Source organism: Paramormyrops kingsleyae, chromosome 4 (assembly GCF_048594095.1).
Source record: "Paramormyrops kingsleyae isolate MSU_618 chromosome 4, PKINGS_0.4, whole genome shotgun sequence".
NCBI lineage: Eukaryota > Metazoa > Chordata > Actinopteri > Osteoglossiformes > Mormyridae > Paramormyrops > Paramormyrops kingsleyae.
Window position 1 is genome coordinate 29,772,052 of NC_132800.1, and position 23,776 is coordinate 29,795,827.

Consider the following 23,776-nt stretch of genomic DNA (forward strand, 5'->3'; position numbering starts at 1 on the left):
GTGCAAAAGCAGCTCTGGTGAGATGTACTGGCAACAATTAGCTTCATGTCCTTGAAATGTATTTGTATTTTATTTATCCAGCGAATACCTTTTCCCAAAGTGAGGTACAATCCAGAATGCAGGGAGAGCCAGCTCATGGTTGGGGGGGTTATTCTGTGGGGAACGATGATGACATCACCCTGCCAACCCTGGGACTTGAACCAGTGATCTGATCATGGGAATCAAGCATTAACCTGCAGTCACACAGCACCCCCCCCATTGCTACCCCTAAGATTAACTGGTAATTCTGTGACTGAAATGGTACCTGGACTTTGTGTAACATTTTTGAGAACAGCTTTACTTTGCAGAAGAGACAAGAGAGGTATTGCGGCACCAGCTGATTCCAGCCCTGGCACTGATTTGCATATCCATAATTAGCCATTTTGTGTCCCTCCCCTGATTTACCTACAGACGTGGCACACGACCGTGACGTCATCCAAAGTGAAGTACAGTTTTGAGAAAGCAGGAGCAGAAAATTCCTTAAGCATCTGAGGGTCCAGACCTCAGCAGTCAAATCACAACAGACCCTGGGACTTGAACCAGCAACCTTCTGGTCACATGCATTGCAGCCTATACCACTCTGAGCCACACACTTCCCGCGCCCAGCGCCCGATCTAGCTCATGTACCGTTTCATGTGAGCATCATGGCGCTTCGATTTTCCCTTTATGTCGGTGTAAATGCTCTGTCCTGTGCGTACACCCATGAATGTGCCATTCATCCCAGCCCTGGTAATAGATACACACACACAGATTTATTCAGCAAAACCTGTGTCTATGGTCAGCTTCCAGAACTTTGTGTGCGTGAGTATTTTTGATCAGCAGCACTCATGCGCATTTTTAGTTTTTATCGTTAATATACGAGAGGGGAAAGGGGCTTGGCTGCTCCGAAATGAAACATTGCTTCGTGTCAATTTTTTTTCTCTATTTCCTTGAATTGGTGAGGTTATCCTCCTGGCCAGTGTGGAGGGGGGGGGGGGGGGGGCGTTTTCAAGTTGTGAGCAGCCCGACCACATCCTGATCATCATTTCTGGTCACAGGTCGCGGTACTACATTCATCCAGCACTGTTCCTTGTTTCAAACTACGGCCACAAATGACCTAAAAAAAAAAAAAGCACAAGTCAAGCCACGCAGCTCATTAGCACAGAGAGATGTTGTGAAACTGAAAATCTATTTAGGAGAGATGAGAGGGAAGGTGTAAGAAGCACAAGGAAGTGAATCGCCGGTTATCAGAAACGATCTCGGCTCAGTCGTGCCTGTCATGTTTTCGTTTGGGCAGAATCTTCAGTGATGAACGGACAGTAACAACTCTGAACTACTTCTGATCAAAGGTAAATTAATCTTCTTTATCCAGATGAGCACAGGAGTTTGTCTTCATATAAATGAAAATTTTATGCTTAATATCAATTCTTGATTCCAGGCTGGTTTGTCTCCGGAAGCTTATAAAGTTTGGTAGATTCAGATCTTCCATGTTAACATGCACACTTCATAAGGACGACGTGATTTTGCACTTTTGTGTTTAAATAGATGCACCCATACTGTAATATAAAGCAGCTAAACAGATTCATCCCCAGTCTCTACACTGATGAGTTCTTCAGCCATGAGAGCGTTTCTGTACTAACAGAGATATGGGAGAGTCCACCTCTGTGCAGATGAATGCCTATGAAATTAAGTTGTAGGAAAAGGAACATGTGAATTTTGCAAGACCGGTGTACAGTGAAATAACGTATACAGTGAAATAACGTATACAGTGAAATAACGTATACAGTGAGACTTCCGTTTACAATATGTAGGTTTTGAATGTTACTGTTTAACTTTCTAAAATCATTTAGCATCTATGAGGTATTTTTTAAATAGCTATTAAACTACAATAACGTGTTAATAGAGATATCCTCGGAAATGCCTTCTCTTCTAGTTAACTACAGACGCACAGAGATCCACTTTAATGGCTCAGTGATACACATATTTTTAATAAGACGATTTAGCTAATGTTCTCACTCAGCAGTGCAGTTACAAAGCCGTGCTGCCAGTTTATCATAAGTTATTGTACGTCATCCCTGATGAATTAGGAGCTGATTATAATTCTGGTTTATCAAACACAATCTATAAGACCACACAATAACTGTTATTAACATACATTTTTTTAAAAATTGAATGTCTCCTTGTTCAGGATAGAGAACAGGACAAACCACACCGACATGCCTCATGATATCAGAGTAACCCTACTGGTGATCTACAGCCTCATCCTGGTTTTTGGCGGACTGGTCAGCACTGTGACGTTGGTGAGCATCCTGAAGTCCAGCGGTCTCTCGGTGACCACCACGGCGGTCATCAACCTGATCCTGGTGCACTACCTCTTCCTCCTGACCGTGCCCTTCCGCATCCACTACTACGCGTACAACGAATGGCGCCTGAGTCCCGCGTTCTGCCGCTTGGTCAGCGCCACCCTGCACGGCCACATGTTCCTCTCCTTCATCTTCTACGTCATCATCCTCGTCATCCGTGACATCGGCTTCTTCAAGCGGACCAGCAGGCTGGCCTTCTACCGCCGTCTGCACGCCGTTGCTTTCAGCGCCTCCATCTGGCTCGTCATCTTCGGCATCCTCCTCCCGGTCACCTTCTCCAACTACGGCACCAAGGGCACCAACGGCACCAAGGTCACCAACGCCACCAACGGCACCAAGGTCACCAACGCCACCAACGGCACCAAGGTCACCAACGCCACCAACGGCACCAACGTCACCAACGGCACCAACGTCACCGAGTGCTTCCGATTCGGCTCGGCGTTTAATGAACAGTCCGTGCGCAACCTGAACTACGTGATCAGCTGTGCCGTCCTCCTGACCGTGCTGGCATTTACGGGATGCCAGCTGTACATTCTGATCCGACTCCTCCAGCTGTACAAGATGGCCGCCTTCCAACACCAGGAATTCTGGGCCCAAGTGAAAAGCTTCCTCTTCGTTTTAATCATGATTGTGTGCTTTTTCCCATACCACATATTTAGGATACACTATGTGATGAATTTCAATAAAGTCGTAGGATTGGAAGGGCAGAATGAGGTGTTCCTGGCCGTGACCGCCCTCAGCTGCTTCGACATGCTGATTTTCCTGGGAAAGTGCAGGTGGGCCACAAAGATGGCCTTCAGCTGTGTGGACTGCTGTAAATAGTGCCCGTCTCCTCGGTGCTTGTGTCTTTGTTTCAAAGGCTTTGGATTGTGCGTACGGGGTAGGGAGGGGTTTTTCAGCTAGGAAATGGGTTACTGTGGGTTTCCATAAGGCTGGCTGAAATCCTACCCCCCCCCCCTCCCGCACCCCTGTGGCCCCTAGCTGTCCTCAACAGGGCCTCCAGGTCACCAAGGTTACCCTCCTCACTCAAGGCTCGTGTATCAATTTTGTATCAATGATCTCAGAATAAACAATTATGATCTGAAAATTAATATATGCTGTGATTGGCTGCCACCCCACCCTGGGTTATTCCTTGCCCTGTGATTGGCTGCCACCCCACCCTGGGTTATTCCTTGCCCTGTGACTGGGTGTTCCTGTCACTGGGATTGGGTGAAAGTATAATATCACAAGGGGGACAGGACACATCAAGGGGGGGGGACCGTGTCCACCCTGCATTGATGGTGTGAATCATGTAGCCAAAAGAATAAAAATCGTACAACAGTCAGTGAGCCAGGGAACCGAAAGGAAAGCAGTTACAGTGACCAATTAACCAACCCATTTAGTGTTCAGTTTGGTAATGACCATAAGCAATTTACACATTTATTATTAATAAGCACAACAAAGCTATGAACTTTAACCCGCTACCATAACATAAAATCCAGGCCTTATCCCAGAATACCCGGCACACAGGCATGTACGGTCGCATCGTCTTCTGCAGGAAATGTCACTGCTGTTCATGAACTGTCTGATCCAGTTTATGTATCTGGATTTCTTAAAAAAACAAAAAAAAACAAAAATGAATGTGTCGGCGATAGCATGTAAATATTGTAATGCACTGTTACAAATTCAACAGCTTATGGCACATATATTAGTTACAATTAGCTGGACCTAAACACCAAAACCGGGCATGGTATCAAACAAACAAACGACGAAACAAACAAAATTTAGCATTATTTCCAGGCATACATGTCTGTCATACGTGACTTCAGGACCCTCATTTGCCACAGACACTACTGCAGAAACCTCCCCAGACTTTCTTCACAATGTTACTTCCTTTAATCTGACATTTTACGTAATTTCTTGCACAGGATACTGACACTAACATTTCAGTGATATAACCCTTAAAAAAAACAGCCGCATTTAAGTCAGTTTACCAGCAAGGGTACTTGACTTCCTCACAATTAAAGGAACCATGTTTTGAGCTAAACATCGTCAATAGACAGAAACAGGCAGGTGTGTGGCATTTAATCCATTCAGGAAAATGCCGGAAACAACTTTCCAGTCTATTTGCTCTTAACGGTACTTTTCACTCTTACGCAAATATGTCTGTTAAAGAAGAGCTGTTCTGATGAATATTTATTCATGGTTTTCTCACTTTTTTAACTGTTAAAGTTACTTTTTGTGTTCTCGCTGCATGACCATCAGTCACATCTCTTCCCTGAACCAGTAACGCCTCTGGCCACAAGCCGGGCTCTTTGGGGGGCACATTCTACCACAATCAAACTACGCATTAACACCAAGTTTCCAAGGTGACTCACAATAAATTACACATTTGAATAATGGAGACTGGTGTATTGGTTCTTTCAACTGAGTGCAATACGACATATGACCAGCATTTAGATATGAAGTGGCTTCTCTTGTGCTTTTTTCTTCTTATCTGAAACAGCAAATCCATCACTATATAAGCCTTCGAGTTCAAACTTCAAGAAAACATACAGTCCGGACCGGGCCTTTCCTGAGTGTTTGTAACTAATGGCACTTTTCAGTGTTACTGTGTTCGTGAACTACAATAAGGATACTTATACTCTTACATTTTGCCATTCTGTATCTATGTACGGCTTAACGGAGATGGGATGTGCAAAAACTACAGCTTAAAGGAGATGGGATGTACAAAAAAATACATCTTAAAGGGGATGGGATGTGCAAATTCACATCTTAAATGAAGTGGGATGTGCAAAAACTACAGAATACCAATGTACTTACGCAAATGGCAAATTAAGCATTATTCATTTACAGTTGAAAAACAATTTTAGAAGTTTATTTTTAATATGTACCTATTGCCTATGAAAAATGTTATTTATACATGAACACTCAAAAAGTAAACATCCCTGAAAAAAAAGAAAAAACAAAAATCCTGGTTCTAAGGTGACCTAATAAAATAATCTGGGGGCCCTAAGCAAACACTTTGCTTTGGCCCAAACATTCCCTGCACAACTATACAATATAAAACACAATAGAGATGTTGTAAAACACATACACATTGTTATTCACATACACGATAGAACACTTCAAATAAGTGCATTTCGGATTTTATGGTTTGCCAGATCTCGGCTCCCGGGTTCACGACGTACATTGTTTAACTATACGGACACTGCAGGAAGGAGGGAGAGCGAACGAACGCAAATGGCCACCTGACTCAATAGCCCCGCCCCCCGTTCACGAACATATTCCCTTTTTATGTTTTTTATTACTATTCTATATTACTGCATCGGATTTATCAGGCTGACATCCGGAACTGCAAAACAATCAGACGCAAACTCTGTTACAGGCACCGTTTAATGGCGTTCTGGGAACGGCCCTTCACGCAGCGCTACTGCCATCTGCTGGGCACATGCCGCACTCAGGGTCCGCAGATACGCGCTTTGCAGGTTATGGTGTCTGTGTGCAGCGCCATGTTCGTAACTGCGATGTCAGTGACCTTGTACAGCGCCTGTACGACGTTACACAATTAGTTATTTTTATTTTAATAGCCTTTCGCTAATGGATCGCATTTTTTCATTGATTCAAATATTCCAAAATGATTCGTATAGATGCATTCGTTTATTATAATTTACATATAACAATCAACGTAGAGTAAAATGCAAGCAAAATAAAAATAAATGTTCATCAAACAATTAAACGAAGTGGAAAGAAATAAAAACAGATTTAAGAAACTGGTTTACGCACCACGTTAAACTGAAAGGGGGGTCAGATTTCAATAGTTCTGGTCGCACGTTTTCTTCGTTTTTTCATTTTATTGAAGTTGGTTACTGTTTAACATCCACACCCAAGTTTCAGTTTGTTTAGTAAATCGATGTAATGACAGGCTCCCCTGACGCCATTTAATGGTTTTATCATTGAATTACAACCCACCTCGTGTAGTCATGAGCTCTCTAAACGTCTCAGAATCCGAAATGAAATAAGAAATCGACTGTCGCCGTAATTTTAAAGAAATCCTGAGACTTTTTGGAAAGCGGACTAAAGAGAGTCAAGGTAAGACCTGCATTTTCTCAAAGTCGTTCCTGCAGAAATTAATGGTTGCTCGGCGTTAAGAAGACACCGCTAATCTGTCGGATACATATACTATTACACTACTATAAACATCAGTTGAATGTTTGAAAGTAATAATGAGCAGGTTTGCGCCCGTGCGCGCTATAAAGAGGGGCGCGTCACGTGGCTGGGTGATCGGCAAGGCTGGGCCGTGTGACCCAGGAGCGCCGGGATCCGGACGCGCTTCCAGCCGTGTTCCCTTTCGCTACACTGACGGTGCTTTCACCGCTCCTTGTGATTCATTGGCTCCGTGGTTTTGTTTTCTTTTGATCAAACGTGATATACTCCATTAATATCTGTGCTACAAACTACAGAAATAGTACATGCAATTTACCGACAAAATAATTATAGGTTAACTGCAATTTATTACAAAACTTTTCTGTTGTCTAAAACGTTCATTTTACAGATTTGTGAATCGTTTCATTTTCAATTCAGAGTTTTGATAGAAGTATATCCGTCGTTCATGTATTTGAATGGTACAAACAAACAATAAAACAAATGTAAGATCGGTCTGTAATGTATTATTATTCCAACGGTGCAGAGATGCTTAAAATGAGATGATGGTTCTTTTTTAGCTGTAAATGCACAACCGTAAACTGAGTGCCACTTCTTTGCTAAGTATAGGGTTAGGTTAGGTTAGGTTAACCGTCTAGGAAGCCAGGTTACACCACAAACAACATTAAACTTTTTGCTAGCTATATTTATTAAATATCAATTATATTTCCAAAATATTCCATTCAGCTTTAAATGTTTATTAAATTACGGAACATCAAATCCATAACATACCATTAGTTTAATTAAACATATCTCTAGGATTTAAAGTACTCCCCATGGCAAATTATTTATTTAATGCAGAAGTGCAGTGTTGAGTTGTGCTTTGTTAACAAATGACTGAATATGGGTACTAAATACAGAGTAACAACAGCTCTTAAATCTCACAGTATATTATGTTATATTACACGTAATTATTAATTATTCATTATACAACGTATAAATAGAGTGTTTAGCTTCTTTAGCTGTCCTTTGGCCTTAAAAAGCTCGAATAACTAATGTGCAAACACTCATTCGCGGATGTAAAAACACGCGTAAGCCTACTGTACGTGTGAGATTGGCTTGAGAAAAGAGGCCTTTGTTTGTGGCCTGAAAGCGCTGGGGATGGGAAATGAAACGTTTGCCAATAAACAAAAGCAGGCGCGCGCATCGCGCTGCGGAGCCCTTGCACGCTCCCGGATCCTTCGAACCCGCTTCCCATAGGCGGCGTATGAGCGCAGTAACAGAGCAATTAGCGACAGAAAGGCAGGCTGGAGAGCCCTCTCGTCATGCCTCAGCGGGTACCGAGGTCCGCGGCCCGGCCATTAAGCGAGGCGCTGGAATATGCCGCTTTGTATGTGTCGTTTTATTGTTGCATTAGGTTCTGCTTTTATTGCGCCGGGGATCCTTAGCTTGCGACTCAAGGCTGCCGTGCAGCGAAGAGGCTTCCTGCGAAGGAGCGCCACAGCGGCGGGGCCGAACTGCGGGATTCACCTGGCGCACAATCTGAAGGGGAAGTGACACAGCTGAGTGAGAGAACATAATTATCCAAGCACAAATGTTAAAAATAGACGAGTTAAAATAGCCTTATAAAAGGGATATTTCATAAGCTTATATTCGTAATATAACCAATTACTGCATTCATTATTAAAGTGAAAACATTGTACATTTAATAAGTGTTATAAGTAATTTATTCATTTGTTTCAACAAAAACGTTTTATTTTATTCCCTTTTTCTAAAGACGTTCAGTTAGCGTTACGAGATACTGCAGCGATGGGGGAAAATATAGGATGCCAAAATGGTATTAATGTGGCCTTTTATCATATCTCCGCTTTAATCCCTCTGAATGGGTCCCTCCTATGGGGAAATAAATCATGTTGTTATGGCCTGTCTGATGTGAATGAGAATTTAAAAGAATAAACCAAGGAAATGCATTCGGAAGGATATTCCACTCGTACGTCTCCATGGTGCATTAGGAAATGAGTACATTAGTACAAACATCCGTGGTAAACATGTCCGCAACAAGCAGGTACATTACAGCGTAATGGTTTAAAATGAGGAGGACAGGTAAGGCAATGAGAGGTAGAGATGGATGAAGAGGTATAAAAAGAGGTCAGCCTGAGAGACAGACACTGGAGGACCGTGGTGGAAAATAGGATGTTCTTCTGCAGAGGAAGGCTCCTAAAATCCTAGAATTTGCTAAGTCACATAGCCCAGGCTGGTCTGTCCAGGCTTCCTGAGATATCAAGGCCTAGACGCCTAGGTGGTTAGTTAGCCAGAAGTACGGTGCTGAGGTCAGGTCTGGGAATGTGCAGGTGGGGCTGTGGAATTATGCACCATTGTTAGCTGAGGCACACTTGACATCTGAACGTGATGCAGTCAATAATTTTTCATGTCTTCCATTTGTAAGAAAAACAAACTCACTGGCTTGTCAGATCATCAAATAAGTGATGAGAGAAGAAGGCAGATTATTAAATGATAATTTATCGGGGTTCTTCTCGGCGCTGTCCTTGGTCCTGATGCGAAGGCCGCTTTTTTTTGCTCAGAAGCCAAACTTTTTGTTGCATCGTAGACATTCAGTGTCAGCTGCCTTACAACTTAACATCTGCCCATGTTTATGGAATTTATCACTCAGTCGCTCAATGAGTTGGTTTCACGCTTCATGAGGTGATAATGATTGATATGTGAATGTAAACACAGCGTGCCAAATAAGCTGGTGCGGCGGAGACATTCGGACATGCTGAGGAAGTAGAAGTAGGTGGAGGCTCTCCCATACGTCGTAAATTACCCTGAAGATAAAATAGCATGGAGTACGATAACCCGTTCAGGATCTCGCATCGTTATTGGACAATGCATGTGATACGGCGACGTCTTGTTGCTAACCTGCCTGGGGGCTGTCAGCCGTTCATAGTTCATGGTTAAACCGGAACGCTTTTGTCTGAGTGGATACAGCCCAAGCGTTCGCCTGAGACGGCCCCAGATTAACCGCTGAATACGCGAGGAATGAAAGCAGAGGCCGTGAGTCGCCGATGCTTACGGGAGACTCTTGAGGAGCTGGCAGCCGCGTAGCTACGGGCGTGGTCGCGGCGGAGGGACCCCCTAGCTCAGGGCTGAGCCAGAGATGGACGCGATCGATTATTGCGAGGGCCTGGAGCCCGCCTACAGTGCCCTGGGGTTCGAGAGCATCACCGTGCTGTATGGACCCGGTGAGTCACGGGGAAGAGCGCCACCTAGGCTGGGCCAGACCATCTGAAAAACGTAATAATTAAAAACATATTCAGCCACGTTATTGTTTTTTATCATTTTAAAATAATTTTATAATTTTTTTGTTTCTTTCTTCACCTGATTTAGGATTTTCTTTAGTAATATATCGCCGATTGAATCATGCCATAAGCAGAAGGGTCAGCTGGCTTATGTTTTCAGGACGATCATCTTTACAGGTTACTTTCATTTGGCTGCATATGTAGCTATACAGTATCAATGGGTAAACATGGATAAAAATGGTATTTTTGTGTGCGCACCCAATTAAGCACAAGGACCGGGCTCTGTGTGGATCCTATTGACAGCTAACAGATTCTCCTCTCCACGTCTGAGGTCCGTCACATTCTGTTCTCTCCACTCTGTCGTTTACCATCACCACTGGGCTAATCTTTAGCAGCTTAAGCAGGCCACTTCAGGGTTAAACATAAAAATTAATCAGAAACGTCCCAAATCAATCTGGTTTGTTTATTAATTTATTTACACTTTTTGCATATTATGTCAGAATGTAACATGTGTAAAGAAGCTGCAAAAGATATTTAAAAACTCGCCAGGGAGGGACTCCATGGGAGCCATTGTGCATTAACGCAACACTGTGTCGCATTAAATGACAGATAACGCCTCAGTGAATTAGAGCTGCATGTTTGCGTGAATTTGTGTGCGACTTCAAACTCAGGGTGACGAGTCGATGTGGAGAGTCGAAAAAAATGCAGACGCTGCAGTCCACTTATCTTTAGTGTAACTGGTGGATCACCTGCCTTTTAAGGCTCATCGGTTGCTACCATTGGCTGAGTTCCGGCACATTCCATGTGGAGCATGTGGAAATACGAAAAAAAGAGAATCAGTCCCGAGCTAATTAATATGTATGAAATGCCCCATCTATCTGTTATGTTTCCGATGACAACTGATTAAGGCCCCAGTTGGAGATTTTAATGTCCTTTTAAGCATTAGTTTCCTTCCATATAGTCACACTGCTTAAGTAGTTATTACGCTCTTGAAGCAATTATCTTTGTTCTTTCTAAATATTCAAAGTCCCATTTAATTTTAATCATGGGATTAAAATCAGATCCAGGAGAACTGTACACTTGTTTGGCTAATTACAGTACAAACATTATAAATTGCTTTTGCTATGCTGACAAATACAAAAAAAAGTCTACAAACATTGTACAAACACAGTGTGCAAATAGTTGTAGCCTGATATTAACTCCTGTAGGGTCCCTGAATCCAGACGCCGCTGTCGTGAGCGGCTGCCGGCACGGCTCCCGGAGCGGTTCCCGGCACGGTTCCCGGCACGGCTCCCGGAGCGGTTCCCGGCGCGGCTCCCGGAGCGGCTCCCAGCGCGGCTCCAGGTGTTTGGTTGACCGAGCCCTTCGCTCCCACAGAACCGGGCAGTGCGATGCTCACCGAGTCCAACGCCGCGGGCGCGGAGGAGACCACGCTCAGCTCCTACTGCTCCATCTGCGGGGACAAGGCCACGGGCAAGCACTACGGGGCCTCCAGCTGCGACGGCTGCAAGGGCTTCTTCAGAAGGAGCATCAGGAAGAGCCACGTTTACTCCTGCAGGTAGCTTTAATAACCACTAGGTGGTGTGGTGGTTAACTGATTTTTTTTTTTACAGAATCTTGATGGGGATGCTACAGGTGATACTGAGCTGTATAAACAATTTTTAAAAAGCAGTGTAAAGTCTGACAAATCAGGTGACATGTGCTACAGAAATTTTTAATTTAAATATAAATATGTACAATTCTGGTATGATATGATCTGAACAGGTCAGTATTGGGCAATCATAGAATGATCTGAAATTGCTTAGTATTTTATTGTTTTTTAATTTGGAAGGCACAATAGTTTCTTAAATTATTGCGCTTGTGTGTATGTAAAAGGATGGTGCGTAAAATCATTGACAAAAATCCAAGAGTAAAACTAGCATAAACCTTTCTCTCTGACCAGGTTTAACCGGCAGTGTGTCGTTGACAAAGATAAAAGGAATCAGTGCAGATTTTGCAGGCTGCACAAATGTTTCCGCGCGGGGATGAAGAAAGAAGGTAATGTTTCCTTCCCAAACTGTTCGTCGCTGACGGAAACCCCCCGCATAAAATCAAAGGGGGGGGGGGGGGGGAGGTAATGCCGCGATAGGCGGGCACTGCAGTGTGGGAAAGGGGATATTCTGTTAAAATTAACATTTAAAAAGTTACTGCTTCCTTTGTACTGAAAAAAAACAGTACTTCGAAATTTCTCAAAATAATTTACAATCGGTATATGTCAGTATATGACATAAAAAGAAAAGCGTAATGATTTTAAATGGTATAATTATTGAATTTGGTTTTAAAAACGCCGTTTTACACATTCCTCCGGATGCTGTTTACTGCGGTCATGTGGCACCTGTTCCACCTTCACTGTGATCGCTTGTTATTTAGCGGATTCATGAGTTACATTTTTACTGCTCGGCGTTACTGATTTTCCAGGCCGAGAACGACATTTACCCGCTCAGCTGGACTCTACCCAGCTTAGTACCGATTGCTCCATTTTATTGCTTTCAGGACGGCTTGCAAAGAGCCACCCCAGCAAATTAAAGGAGGCTGGGAGATTGTTATAAACACTCTTGCGCTGAATTTACGCCGACACCCCGCTCCTCTGCCTAAGGTCTTCAGTTAACACTAGTGGTTAATATTAATAACGTCGTCCATTTTAAAATAGACACCCCCAGTGGTTTTAAACTGAACATGACAGCGGAGATTATTGCCTTGAATTATCATTTTTATATATTGCTTTGAATTAAATTTGAAAATGTAATTAAATTATCTAGAAACCCGCTATATGAAGTTGGATGTTTTGAGATGATTTAATTTACTCCGTGTTAATTTATATCTCAGATCAGGGGGGAATAAGGCGCTAAGAAGGACGCGAATTGTGATTATATCTGCATTAGCACGCCGATAACGGAGGATCACCCGCCGGGACGGCGTTACTCAGGCAGGAATTAAAGAGCCCCGGCAGCCACCGGGGGGCGCTAACAAGCCGGCCGGTGTGCCTGTTTTGCAGCGGTGCAAAACGAAAGGGATCGGATCAGCTCCCGGAGGAACGCGTGTGACGCCAGCGAGCTGCCGCCCATCACAGTGCTGGCCAAGGCAGAGGAGCTGTCCCAGCAGGTGAGAGTGTCGAAGCCCATTCTGCTATCTGCTGCTCCCCCGATAGGTTGGGCTGATCTTGATTGTCACTATTAAATTACTTTGATGCCATCTATATAATATGAATGCATGAGAGCTTCACTCAGCAATGGCAGAAGGCCATGTGAAATGCAACGCCGGCATGCTGTCAGAAGATGGCGCTCCAGGTGGCTGCCTGTATGACATGCAGACGCAGTGAGAGTCAGGGCAGCACCCAGAGCGTAGCCGGGCGGACATGCAGACGCAGTGAGAGTCAGGGCAGCACCCAGAGCGTAGCCGGGCGGACATGCAGACGCAGTGAGAGTCAGGGCAGCACCCAGAGCGTAGCCGGGCGGACATGCAGACACCCTGAGAGTCAGGGCAGCACCCAGAGCGTAGCCGGGCGGACATGCAGACACCCTGAGAGTCAGGGCAGCACCCAGAGCGTAGCCGGGCGGACATGCAGACGCCCTGAGAGTCAGGGCAGCACCCAGAGCGTAGCCGGGCGGACATGCAGACGCGTGAGAGTCAGGGCAGCACCCAGAGCGTAGCCGGGCGGACATGCAGACGCCCTGAGAGTCAGGGCAGCACCCAGAGCGTAGCCGGGCGGACATGCAGACGCAGTGAGAGTCAGGGCAGCACCCAGAGCGTAGCCGGGCGGACATGCAGACGCGTGAGAGTCAGGGCAGCACCCAGAGCGTAGCCGGGCGGACATGCAGACGCCCTGAGAGTCAGGGCAGCACCCAGAGCGTAGCCGGGCGGACATGCAGACGCAGTGAGAGTCAGGGCAGCACCCAGAGCGTAGCCGGGCGGACATGCAGACGCGTGAGAGTCAGGGCAGCACCCAGAGCGTAGCCGGGCGGACATGCAGACGCGTGAGAGTCAGGGCAGCACCCAGAGCGTAGCCGGGCGGACATGCAGACGCGTGAGAGTCAGGGCAGCACCCAGAGCGTAGCCGGGCGGACATGCAGACGCGTGAGAGTCAGGGCAGCACCCAGAGCGTAGCCGGGCGGACATGCAGATGCAGTGAGAGTCAGGGCAGCACCCAGAGCGTAGCCGGGCGGACATGCAGACGCAGTGAGAGTCAGGGCAGCACCCAGAGCGTAGCCGGGCGGACATGCAGACGCAGTGAGAGTCAGGGCAGCACCCAGAGCGTAGCCGGGCGGACATGCAGACGCGTGAGAGTCAGGGCAGCACCCAGAGCGTAGCCGGGCGGACATGCAGACGCCCTGAGAGTCAGGGCAGCACCCAGAGCGTAGCCGGGCGGACATGCAGACGCAGTGAGAGTCAGGGCAGCACCCAGAGCGTAGCCGGGCGGACATGCAGACGCCCTGAGAGTCAGGGCAGCACCCAGAGCGTAGCCGGGCGGACATGCAGACGCGTGAGAGTCAGGGCAGCACCCAGAGCGTAGCCGGGCGGACATGCAGACGCCCTGACAGTCAGGGCAGCACCCAGAGCGTAGCCGGGCGGACATGCAGATGCAGTGAGAGTCAGGGCAGCACCCAGAGCGTAGCCGGGCGGACATGCAGACGCAGTGAGAGTCAGGGCAGCACCCAGAGCGTAGCCGGGCGGACATGCAGACGCAGTGAGAGTCAGGGCAGCACCCAGAGCGTAGCCGGGCGGACATGCAGACGCAGTGAGAGTCAGGGCAGCACCCAGAGCGTAGCCGGGCGGACATGCAGACGCAGTGAGAGTCAGGGCAGCACCCAGAGCGTAGCCGGGCGGACATGCAGACGCAGTGAGAGTCAGGGCAGCACCCAGAGCGTAGCCGGGCAGACTGATTTGGGGAGACAACAGTCATGTTATGCTCTGCGCCACTGTCACCCCCCCAGATGAACGCTCCCAGTGCTGCTGTCTCCTCGGACGTCTCAGAGAAAACGACGGCAGGCGTGGCCGACGTCTGCGAGTCCATGAAGCAGCAGTTGTTGGTGCTGGTAGAGTGGGCGAAGTACATCCCGGCCTTCAGCGAGCTGCCGCTGGACGACCAGGTGATGGACATGTGGGGGTGTGTCAGGCTGTATCGGGGCATGTCGAGGTGCATGTGGGCGCATCAGGGTGTGTTGGGCCGCATCGGGCGCATCGGAACATGTCAGGTCGTGTCGGGCGTGTTAGGGGCATGTCGAGCCATGTCAGGCTGTATCGAGGTGATTCGTAGCATGTCAGGGCACATTAGGGCTTGTCAGGCCATATTGGGGCACGTTGGGGCGTGTTAGGGTGTGTCAGGCTGTATCGGGGCTCACCGGAGCATGTCAGGCTGTGTTGGGGTCGCATTGCGGCATCAAGCCACATGGGGCACATCAGGCTGTGTCGGGGTGCATCGGGGCACGTTGGGGCATCTTGGGACATGTCGGGGCGTGTTGGGGCACGTCAGGCCGTGTCGGGGTGCATCGGGGCACGTTGGGGCATCTTGGGACATGTCGGGGCGTGTTGGGGCATGTCAGGCCGTGTCGGGGTGCATCAGGGCACGTTGGGGCATCTTGGGACATGTCGGGGCGTGTTGGGGCCCGGCTTGCCTGCCATTCGCAATTCCTCGCCATCTGGTAGCTGCAACAGGACAGTGCTTCCTAGACTCACCTCAGGAAGACGAGGCTGATATCACGAGCACGATATCACTAGCACGATATCACTAGCACAGTTCCAGTCGCAAATATACCAGAAGTACTTTCTGCTGATTAATTGCACACAATATATTGCCAAAAGTATTGGGACACCTGAATTCAATTATTGTATTTATACATACACACCCAACCACGCACACACATACACATACACACACATACACATACACACACATACACATTTATATTCATATCTTTATGGGGACTCTCCATTCATTTCTATGGAAAAAACCCTAATCCAGCAATGACGATCTTAACCCCTACCCAGCCCTAACCTTGATCATAAGTAACCAAACAAAATACAAGATTTTTAGTTTTTTGATTGCATTGACAGATTTTAATAAAATTGAGGTTAATCATGTGAGGACCAAAAAAATGTCCCCACAAGGTAAAATGTTACAGGTCTTTATCATATTGTGGGACACTAGGTCCCCACAATATAATAATTACAAATTCAGAAATGCAAACACACACACACACACACACACATACATACGTGCTATATATGTGCAGTATGTTCACAAAGCACATTTATGAGTATTATAAGTATATCAGTCACTTCCTTATCGACTAATGCATTATCATCATTTGATAGTATAATTACAGAGGAGCATCTAAATGTGCCGCCATGCTTATTGACTGTTAAACACCTGAACTGACTGTCGTGTCTGTCGTGGCCTTTTAATGTCTGTTGTTTTCCCCATGCTGACGGGCCTCCTGTTGTTCTGAAAACCCCTACGTAGGTCTGCCTTTTGCGAGCCCACGCAGGGGAGCAGCTGCTCCTGGGGGTGGCGAAGAGGTCCATGCCCTACAAAGACGTCCTGCTGCTGGGTAATCGCCCCCGGCGGCAGTTAATCGGGGTTCCGAGGCGATGCCCGCTGACCAGAGATCGATGCTCTGAGTTACGGCCGTGTGCTCGCCCCATGGTAATTTTTGGCACACTGCACCCCCAGGTACCGACCACGTCATCCGGCGTGACTGCCATGAGCCCGAAATCAGCCGGGTGGCCAATCGCGTGCTGGACGAGCTGGTCACACCGTTCCAGGACATCCAGGTGGACGACAATGAGTACGCCGCCCTCAAGGCTATCGTTTTCTTTGACCCGGGTAAGGCTTGGTCGCGTCAAACAAAGGGCGCCAATAAAAGGTGTGTGAGGAGGAACCTTTACGGGGTTTAATCATTAACGCCAGGGAGTGATAACAGCACTGCAAAAAGCTACAAAAAGAAACAAATGTTTTATCAACAAGGTACAGTGTCTTCTATCTGCTTTATGAAACGATACACACACGTATTTGGTTAGATATAGAACGCAGATTCCTTTGGCTGTTTTAGTTTTATATATTATCTTACAGATGTACAGGTTTCGTGTGATGTATGACCTTACAAATGCACTTGTTCATGCTTATAATGTTTATTTGTATATTGGTCCGGGCGAGGAGGAGGGGGTGGCGGTGGTGCAGTGGTTAGCACTGTTGCCTCACACCTCTGGGACCAAGGTTTGAGTCTCTGCCATGGCTCTATGTTTGTGGAATTTGTAGGTTCTCCCTGTGTTGTTGTGGGGTTTCCTCTGGGGACTCCGGTTTCCCCCCCCCACAGTCCAAACACATGCTGAGGCTGATTGGAGTTACCAAATTGCCCGTAGGTGTGCATGTGTGAGTGACTGGCGAGTAAGTGGTGTGTGAGTTAATGGTGTGTGAGTGTGCCCTGCACTGGATTGGCACCCCATCCTGGGTTGTTCCCCACATTGCACCCGTAGCCTCCGAGATAGTCTCCGGACCCCCACTACCCTGAATAGGACAAGCGGGCACTGGAGATGGATAGATGACACGTGACTTACCCCGCGATGTGTGACGTCTCTGCTTTGTCCCCGTCCCAGACGCTAAGAGCCTGAGCAACTTGTCGAAGATCAAGACCCTGCGCTGCCAGGTGCAGATGAGCCTGGAGGATTACATCAACGACCGGCAGTACGACTCGCGCGGCCGCTTCGGCGAGCTGCTCCTGCTGCTGCCCACCCTGCAGAGCATCACCTGGCAGATGATCGAGCAGCTGCAGTTCGTCAAGCTCTTCGGCTTGGCCAAGATAGACAACCTGCTGCAGGAGATGCTGCTGGGAGGTAGGGCAAACTCAGTATTTTTTTTTTATTGGCCAACCAATTGAAAGTTTTAATTGGCCAACAGAAAATCTTTATGTCAGCTTTCATTCACTGTACCTTTGCAGATTACCTTTTCCGAATTATTAAACTAGCGAAAAGTATAGCTAACCTGGAATGCCACGTCTTTGGGAGTATAAACATCTTGTGGCTGTTTGTAATTGGTGCAGCCGACAGAAGCGTAGGATGTGCGGGGAAGGCGATCTTTAAGTGTCTTTTTTTTCATGGCGGTCGTCGAGGGGTACGAATGGGTCTGACAACACTCGCCAGGCAAAAATAAAATGCATTATTCATATCCGCCATGGGGAATGAGGAACAGGTGGAATTAGAGCAGGAAGAAAGCAGCCGCACTGGGGGGAGGCTCAGTGAGAGGGCGTCCGGCCTTCCCTGGGTGCGTGCTTGTCCTCTCTGTTTATCATTGACTCTGCGTGACTCAGCCACAGAGCGCTTGCTGCGTCAGCTTTTATGGCTTCCTTATTACCAGGAGCCACAAGTTGTTGTTTGATGGAGTCGGAGCGCCGCGTGACTGAGTGCCTGTCCTCCCCCAGGCCTGGCCACGGAGCCCCCCCACCTGCCTCACTCCGGTCACCCGCAGCTGGCTCCGGACCCCCTGACGGGCCACACTGTCCTTATCAGCTCGCTGCCAGCCCCCGTGCATGTCGAGCAGATCTGTAAGAAGCTGGGTTTGGGTACTGGGGAGATGTTACCGTAGCGACTGGTTCCCTCTCTCCGAAAACACTAAGCTGAGCGTCTCCCTTTGCCCCAGCCGCCCCGGAGACACCCGTGCCGTCGCCGCCGCAGGGACCGGCTGCTGAGATGTACAAGGTCACTGCCAGTCCCTCCCCCATGCTGCCTCTACAGGCCGTGCCAGATCGAGGCTCCCCCAACAGCACACTCTAGTGGCCATTGTTGGGATTGCAGCAAACTCAGCATAACGGCGTAACAAGGATTTTGGGCTGCACATCACTGCATTAGTCTTAAAAATACATGAGGTATAGAGAGCTGGAAAGTTCAGGTCCCAAAAGTACAAATCCAGACCAAGAGTTTGTTTCAGCCAACCAGTTGAGTACACTATGACTTATGTTCAGCTGGTTGGTTGAAGCAAAATCTTGGTCTTCTTTTGTACTTTCTGGACCTGAACTTTCCACCTCTGGAGGTGTATTCAGCATAAAGCTCTTTTATTCTGTATATGTAAGTAGACTGTGAAATATATAAAGAATGTGTATTAATTAATACTTAATAGTGTGTATCAATTATGATTAATATCACTGGTGCACAAATGCTTCATTCAGTTTTTATAATTGTAGGAAAACCCTGTGATTAATATATAGGTAGTTTGTATTAATTTGGTTTTCCTTTTTGAAAAGTAAAAAAATATTAATAATAAAATGGATTTCCACAATGTATTTAGTTATTTACATATTTACTTGAAAGTAATCAGTTTGAGTATATAATTCTAATAAATTGTATGTCATTCTCTGTAAGTTATAACAATGAAGTTTGACCTTAAAAAGGCTTTTAACAAGAAAGTGCTTGGCGTTTTAAATTAGTCGAAACCAGTATTTAAATGTAACTGGTCTAATAGCATGTTGAAGTATTTTATATGTTTGTATCTTTGTTTTCAAAGAAAAGCTGGCATCCTGATGAGACAGACTAAGGGGGACTTCTTGTCTCTGTTGCTTGTATGTTACATTTCTAACTGGACATCTCATCTGTCACATTTCAGTTGCTTTGTGGTGACACATTAGCTGATAATACATTGAGGCCTTTATGCATTGAGGCCTGTATGCATTGGGGCCTGCATGTATCGGGGCTTGAATGCATTGGGGCCTGCGTGTATCGGGGCCTGCATGCATTGGGGCCCGCGTGTATCGGGGCCTGTATGCATTGGGACCTGCGTGTATCGGGGCCTGTATGCATTGGGGCCCGCGTGTATCGGGGCCTGTATGCATTGGGGCCTGCGTGTATCGGGGCCTGTATGCATTGGGACCCGCGTGTATCGGGGCCTGTATGCATTGGGACCTGCGTGTATCGGGGCCTGCATGCATTGGGACCCGCGTGTATCGGGGCCTGTATGCATTGGGGCCTGCGTGTATCGGGGCCTGCATGCATTGGGACCCGCGTGTATCGGGGCCTGTATGCATTGGGACCCGCGTGTATCGGGACCTGTATGCATTGGGACCCGCGTGTATCGGGGCCTGTATGCATTGGGACCTGCGTGTATCGGGGCCTGTATGCATTAGGCCTGCATGCATTGGGGCCTGCATGCATTGGGGCCTGCATGCATTGAGGCCTTCATGCATTGAGGCCTGTATGCATTGGGGGCTGCATGCATTGAGGCCTGTATGCATTGGGTGCTGTATGCATTGAGACCTGTAAGCATTGAAGCTTATATGCATTGGGAGCTGCATGTCTCTGGGCCTGTATGTATTAGGTCCTGTATGCATTGAGACCTGTATGCATTGGGTCCTGTGTGCATTGGGGCCTGCATGCATTGAGGCCTGTATGCATTGGGTGCTGCATGTCTCTGGGCCTGTATGCATTAGGTCCTGTATGCATTGAGGCCTGTTTGCATTGGGTGCTTAATGCATTGAGGCCCGTAAGCATTGAAACTTGTATGCATTGGGAGCTGCATGGCCCGGGGCCTGTATGCATCAGGTCCTGTATGCATTGAGTCCTGTGTACATTGGGTCCTGTATGCATTGTGGCCTGTAGGCATTGGGGGCTGCATGCATCAGGGCCTGTCTGTGGCTCGCCACTCTGTGCTACATGGGCTTCCTGACTGCGCTGTCAGACCACAGTTTGACATCCGCAGCTTCTGCATGGACACAGACAGCAGAGGCAACATGCCAGACATTCCTAGAACTCTGGATTTTAAGGAAACCAGATGCGGGCTCTCGAAGCCGCCGGCTGGCTTGAACAGAGCATTACTGACAGGGGCATTTGCTGTTTTACTGCTCTGTGTCTGTGTCTGTCATTGCTATTCCATTATACCATCCAGCGGCCCTGTGTCCCCAACCTGAATGTTTGATATGCACATTCATTTGAAGAAAGGAATTGATGGACAAAGGGGGTCAAACTGAAGGCCCTGGGGCGCCTGGATGAGGCTGTGTGGCGTTTTCAAGCAGATGGATGCACAGCCTCCTTTAACAGTGCAGGGGGAAAATACCTGTGATTTAGGGGGAGAATATCTTTGTTTTTGGCACAATGAAACTGTTAGGCTTTAATTTTCATTATGAGTGATCTTCAGGTCTTGGCGCTATAAGCCAAGAACATGTCAAATATATAAACATTATTATAATTATTATTATTATTTTATTTTAAAACATAAAATATCTGGTCATCATTCGTTTGCAGTAGAATTAAATGTCCTGGTGCAGTACCAGCGCCAGCCACCGGATGTCACTCAATCATTCGAATAAAGCTGCCAATACCGGTATCATATTTTGCCGTTAAAAGAATACTACATGCGGTGCCTACTTCATAGATGCTCTCGATTATACATATATAGAGAGTAATGTTCTCCTTAAATAAAAAATGCATCTAGCATCACAACAATTGGGCATTCCGTGCTTGTGTAGATATTTGAATTCATAACATTAAGCCAGCCCTTTGTTTGGAATTTCCTTCAGATAAAGAAGAGCCAGTCCCTCTCTCTGCTTAATGATGTCTTTGAGGCTGCGCGCATTTGGCAGCAGGTGACAGGCAAAGATCGCGCCCTCTCTCCCGCACCTCTCCCCTGCTTTTACCCAGAATGCCTCATTGTCTTCACGAGATCAATTGAATCGCTTGAAAAGGTGTTGGGGTCCGCTGGCCTTCCGGCAAATACCCCGAGTCCCGAAGCGAATGGAGCTGCACTCTTTTGATCAGGTGACTTTCCTTAAAGTATAAATGCTAAGGGGGAGAAATTCATCCCGGCTCATTAATACCAGTATTCCTGTGTATTCCTGCTTAAAAGGGGAATGTCAGCTCCGCGATATTCCGTGAGAGCTCGCGATGCGTTACTGGCGTCCGGCACAGATACTGCTCAGAATAAGCCACCTCTTGGAATGCCACACTTTTTAAAATTATCCGCTATGTACTGCAAAGCCCAATTGTTTCTTTTTTATCTTTTATCTGCCTTCTTGGGGGGCCTACTGAATGTATATTTTAATTTTTAAAATCTTTTTGATTAGTTGAGATTAACTATATTTCTTTTAGCATGCTGTAATTATATTTTATATATGATCAAAAAATACAAAAGAAATGTATGTGACTATGTAACAACAATGGCAGACATTTCTTATTTCAGATTATTATTAATAATAATTATAACAATAATGATAGTTCTAAAAATAATAGTAATATTAATAATAGTGATAGTAATACTAGTATTGCTACGACTATAATAGCAACAACAAAACTAAAAGATATTTGAACCTGTTTTTCAAAGGTTTTAATTTAGGGTTTGTTCTTTAAACACAATATGTTTGCATTTGGTACATAAAGATACCTTTAATGTGTATAAGCACAAGTGTCTGTCACCGTACTGAGTTTGCGATGTACCACGGCCTGATGGAGCGAGTGGTCGGCTCAGGGGTGGGGGGCAGTGATGTCATCATCCCGCATCAGTGGTGAAGCCCTCACTTCACACGTCGCTCCTCTAAATGAACCTAAATGTGCCATAACGCCCCGGATTACGACTCCCAGCTACCTAGTATAGCTAACGCTTCTGCTATTACTATTACCAGCAGTCGCTATTATATGTCACCGACAAAGCGAAACTTTCGTGCCTTTGATATCCTTATTTTTCTCTGTACTCCATTTAATGTAGTCTTGCAGCGAGCAGGGGGATGTGATTTTATCAAGCACGAGTCTATAATTTTCATGGATAGTTTTCAGTACAAACTGTCGTTGTTACCAGACAGGAGGGAGGCGCATTGATCCCAGGCTTGGTGGCACATATTTCTGCACTTGCTGTTTTACGTGGGCTGCAGCACCCAGGATGCCTCCCGGCCTGAATTTGCGGACTGCAAGCTGTCCTCCCCCCTAACCCCCCACTACTTCAGAGATGGGTCCCAAGGTGCCCTCTCACCAGGCCGCGATGTTTAATATGGATACGTCTCCCGAATCATCAGCCAACATTTGCGATCTTCATTTGGTCTTGTGGCGACGCGACACACTCCCTTGACCTTTACGGGAAGGCCCTCTGTGTGTCTTGGGCTAACACGGGCTTCGGCCAGCTCGACAGCTCCTTGATGTGCGATCAAAGGGCCCCACGGCAGTGGGAGGGGCCCGGCTTCCAGCCGAAGATCTTGAACCAGAACCACCAGTGTAAGGCAGAGCTGGGGGCCCTGGGTACCGACTTATCCTCATGTTTTTTTTCCACAAAGGAATGCAATAATCTGTTTGTTGCTTTTTTAGATTCCGCTTCTTATTACTACGTTACCAGTAAAATAAAAATTCACTGAATAATAAAAAAAAATTAAAAACTATAACTTTAGCATCTAGTTCATAATGAAAACGATGCTGGTGGTTTAGCCAAGATGATGCTACTAAAACAAAGGTGAAGGGTGGGGTGCACAGCCTCCAACGGCCAGCGGTGGCACACCGGCACATGCCCGTTTCGGCGCGGAATTCCCGACGAGCTCCGAGAGCCGCGAGCTTCCATCCATTACCGCCGGCGTGGGGAATGGAGGCCGTCCGGCGGGATTACTATAAACCCTGATGGCAGTCGGCCGCTCGCTGATCAGAAATTCATATCCCGGGATGAGAGATTGCATTCTGCCCCCGTGACAGGCGAGATTGCTGTCAGTGGGGATGGGGTAGGTAGGCAGCAGCGGGGGGGGGGAGGTTGAAATTAGCATTCTGCGGCGGGGAGCCGCGCCGTCCGGCATGCCGTCGGAAATGAAAGCGGGCCGTCAGGATCTCGGCGAAGAGAATGGAAATTGCGAGGCCACGCCGATAAAGAGGAGGAAGGACACGGCTCTGCAAGAAAGAATGCGGGAAAAGGGAGACGAAGAAGCCGACTGCGTCAAATTCTGCACCCAGCGTGTAAACCGAGCGCCAGCTTTCCGAAGCCCCCCTGCG

At 47.1% G+C, this 23,776-nt stretch overlaps 2 protein-coding genes across 5 annotated transcripts in view; both read left to right on the forward strand.

Annotated features, from left to right (window-relative positions):
- Nucleotides 1–4,760, forward strand: part of LOC111834206 (probable G-protein coupled receptor 141) — a 12,036-nt gene extending 7,276 nt beyond the window's left edge. Inside the window, exons 2-3 of one of the 2 annotated variants that reach the window (XM_072711078.1) lie at nucleotides 1,316–1,367; nucleotides 2,207–4,760. In XM_072711078.1, coding sequence (XP_072567179.1) covers nucleotides 2,235–3,203 — 969 coding nt within the window. In that variant the 5' untranslated portion in view covers nucleotides 1,316–1,367; nucleotides 2,207–2,234 and the 3' untranslated portion in view covers nucleotides 3,204–4,760. Of the gene's footprint in view, nucleotides 1–1,054; nucleotides 1,368–2,206 lie in introns of those variants that run through there. The other variant, XM_023793244.2, reaches the window with a different exon arrangement.
- Nucleotides 4,761–5,855: 1,095 nt separating this feature from the next.
- Nucleotides 5,856–19,109, forward strand: hnf4g (hepatocyte nuclear factor 4, gamma). Of its 3 annotated transcripts, none has more exons than XM_023793247.2 (10): nucleotides 5,856–6,452; nucleotides 11,180–11,360; nucleotides 11,745–11,839; nucleotides 12,837–12,943; nucleotides 14,773–14,928; nucleotides 16,302–16,389; nucleotides 16,512–16,664; nucleotides 17,435–17,671; nucleotides 18,256–18,378; nucleotides 18,474–19,109. In XM_023793247.2, exons 2-10 carry the CDS (start codon nucleotides 11,194–11,196, stop codon nucleotides 18,605–18,607), a joined length of 1,260 nt encoding a protein of 419 aa, XP_023649015.2. In that variant the 5' UTR covers nucleotides 5,856–6,452; nucleotides 11,180–11,193; the 3' UTR covers nucleotides 18,608–19,109. The 3 variants fall into 3 exon arrangements, with proteins under 3 accessions (XP_023649015.2, XP_023649016.2, XP_023649013.2); XM_023793248.2 differs by lacking the exon at nucleotides 5,856–6,452 and adding an exon at nucleotides 7,777–8,069; XM_023793245.2 differs by lacking the exon at nucleotides 5,856–6,452 and adding an exon at nucleotides 9,440–9,745.
- Nucleotides 19,110–23,776: the final 4,667 nt, after the last annotated feature.

Excerpts from the sequence above, each read along its gene's own strand:
- hnf4g (XM_023793245.2), top strand. The coding sequence starts at position 9,661 with ATGGACGCGATCGATTATTGCGAGGGCCTGGAGCCCGCCTACAGTGCC. Across the intron at positions 16,390-16,511 it reads CAAAGACGTCCTGCTGCTGG|GTACCGACCACGTCATCCGG; the intron begins GTAATCGCCCCC and ends CTGCACCCCCAG. Across the intron at positions 18,379-18,473 it reads CGTGCATGTCGAGCAGATCT|CCGCCCCGGAGACACCCGTG; the intron begins GTAAGAAGCTGG and ends CCTTTGCCCCAG.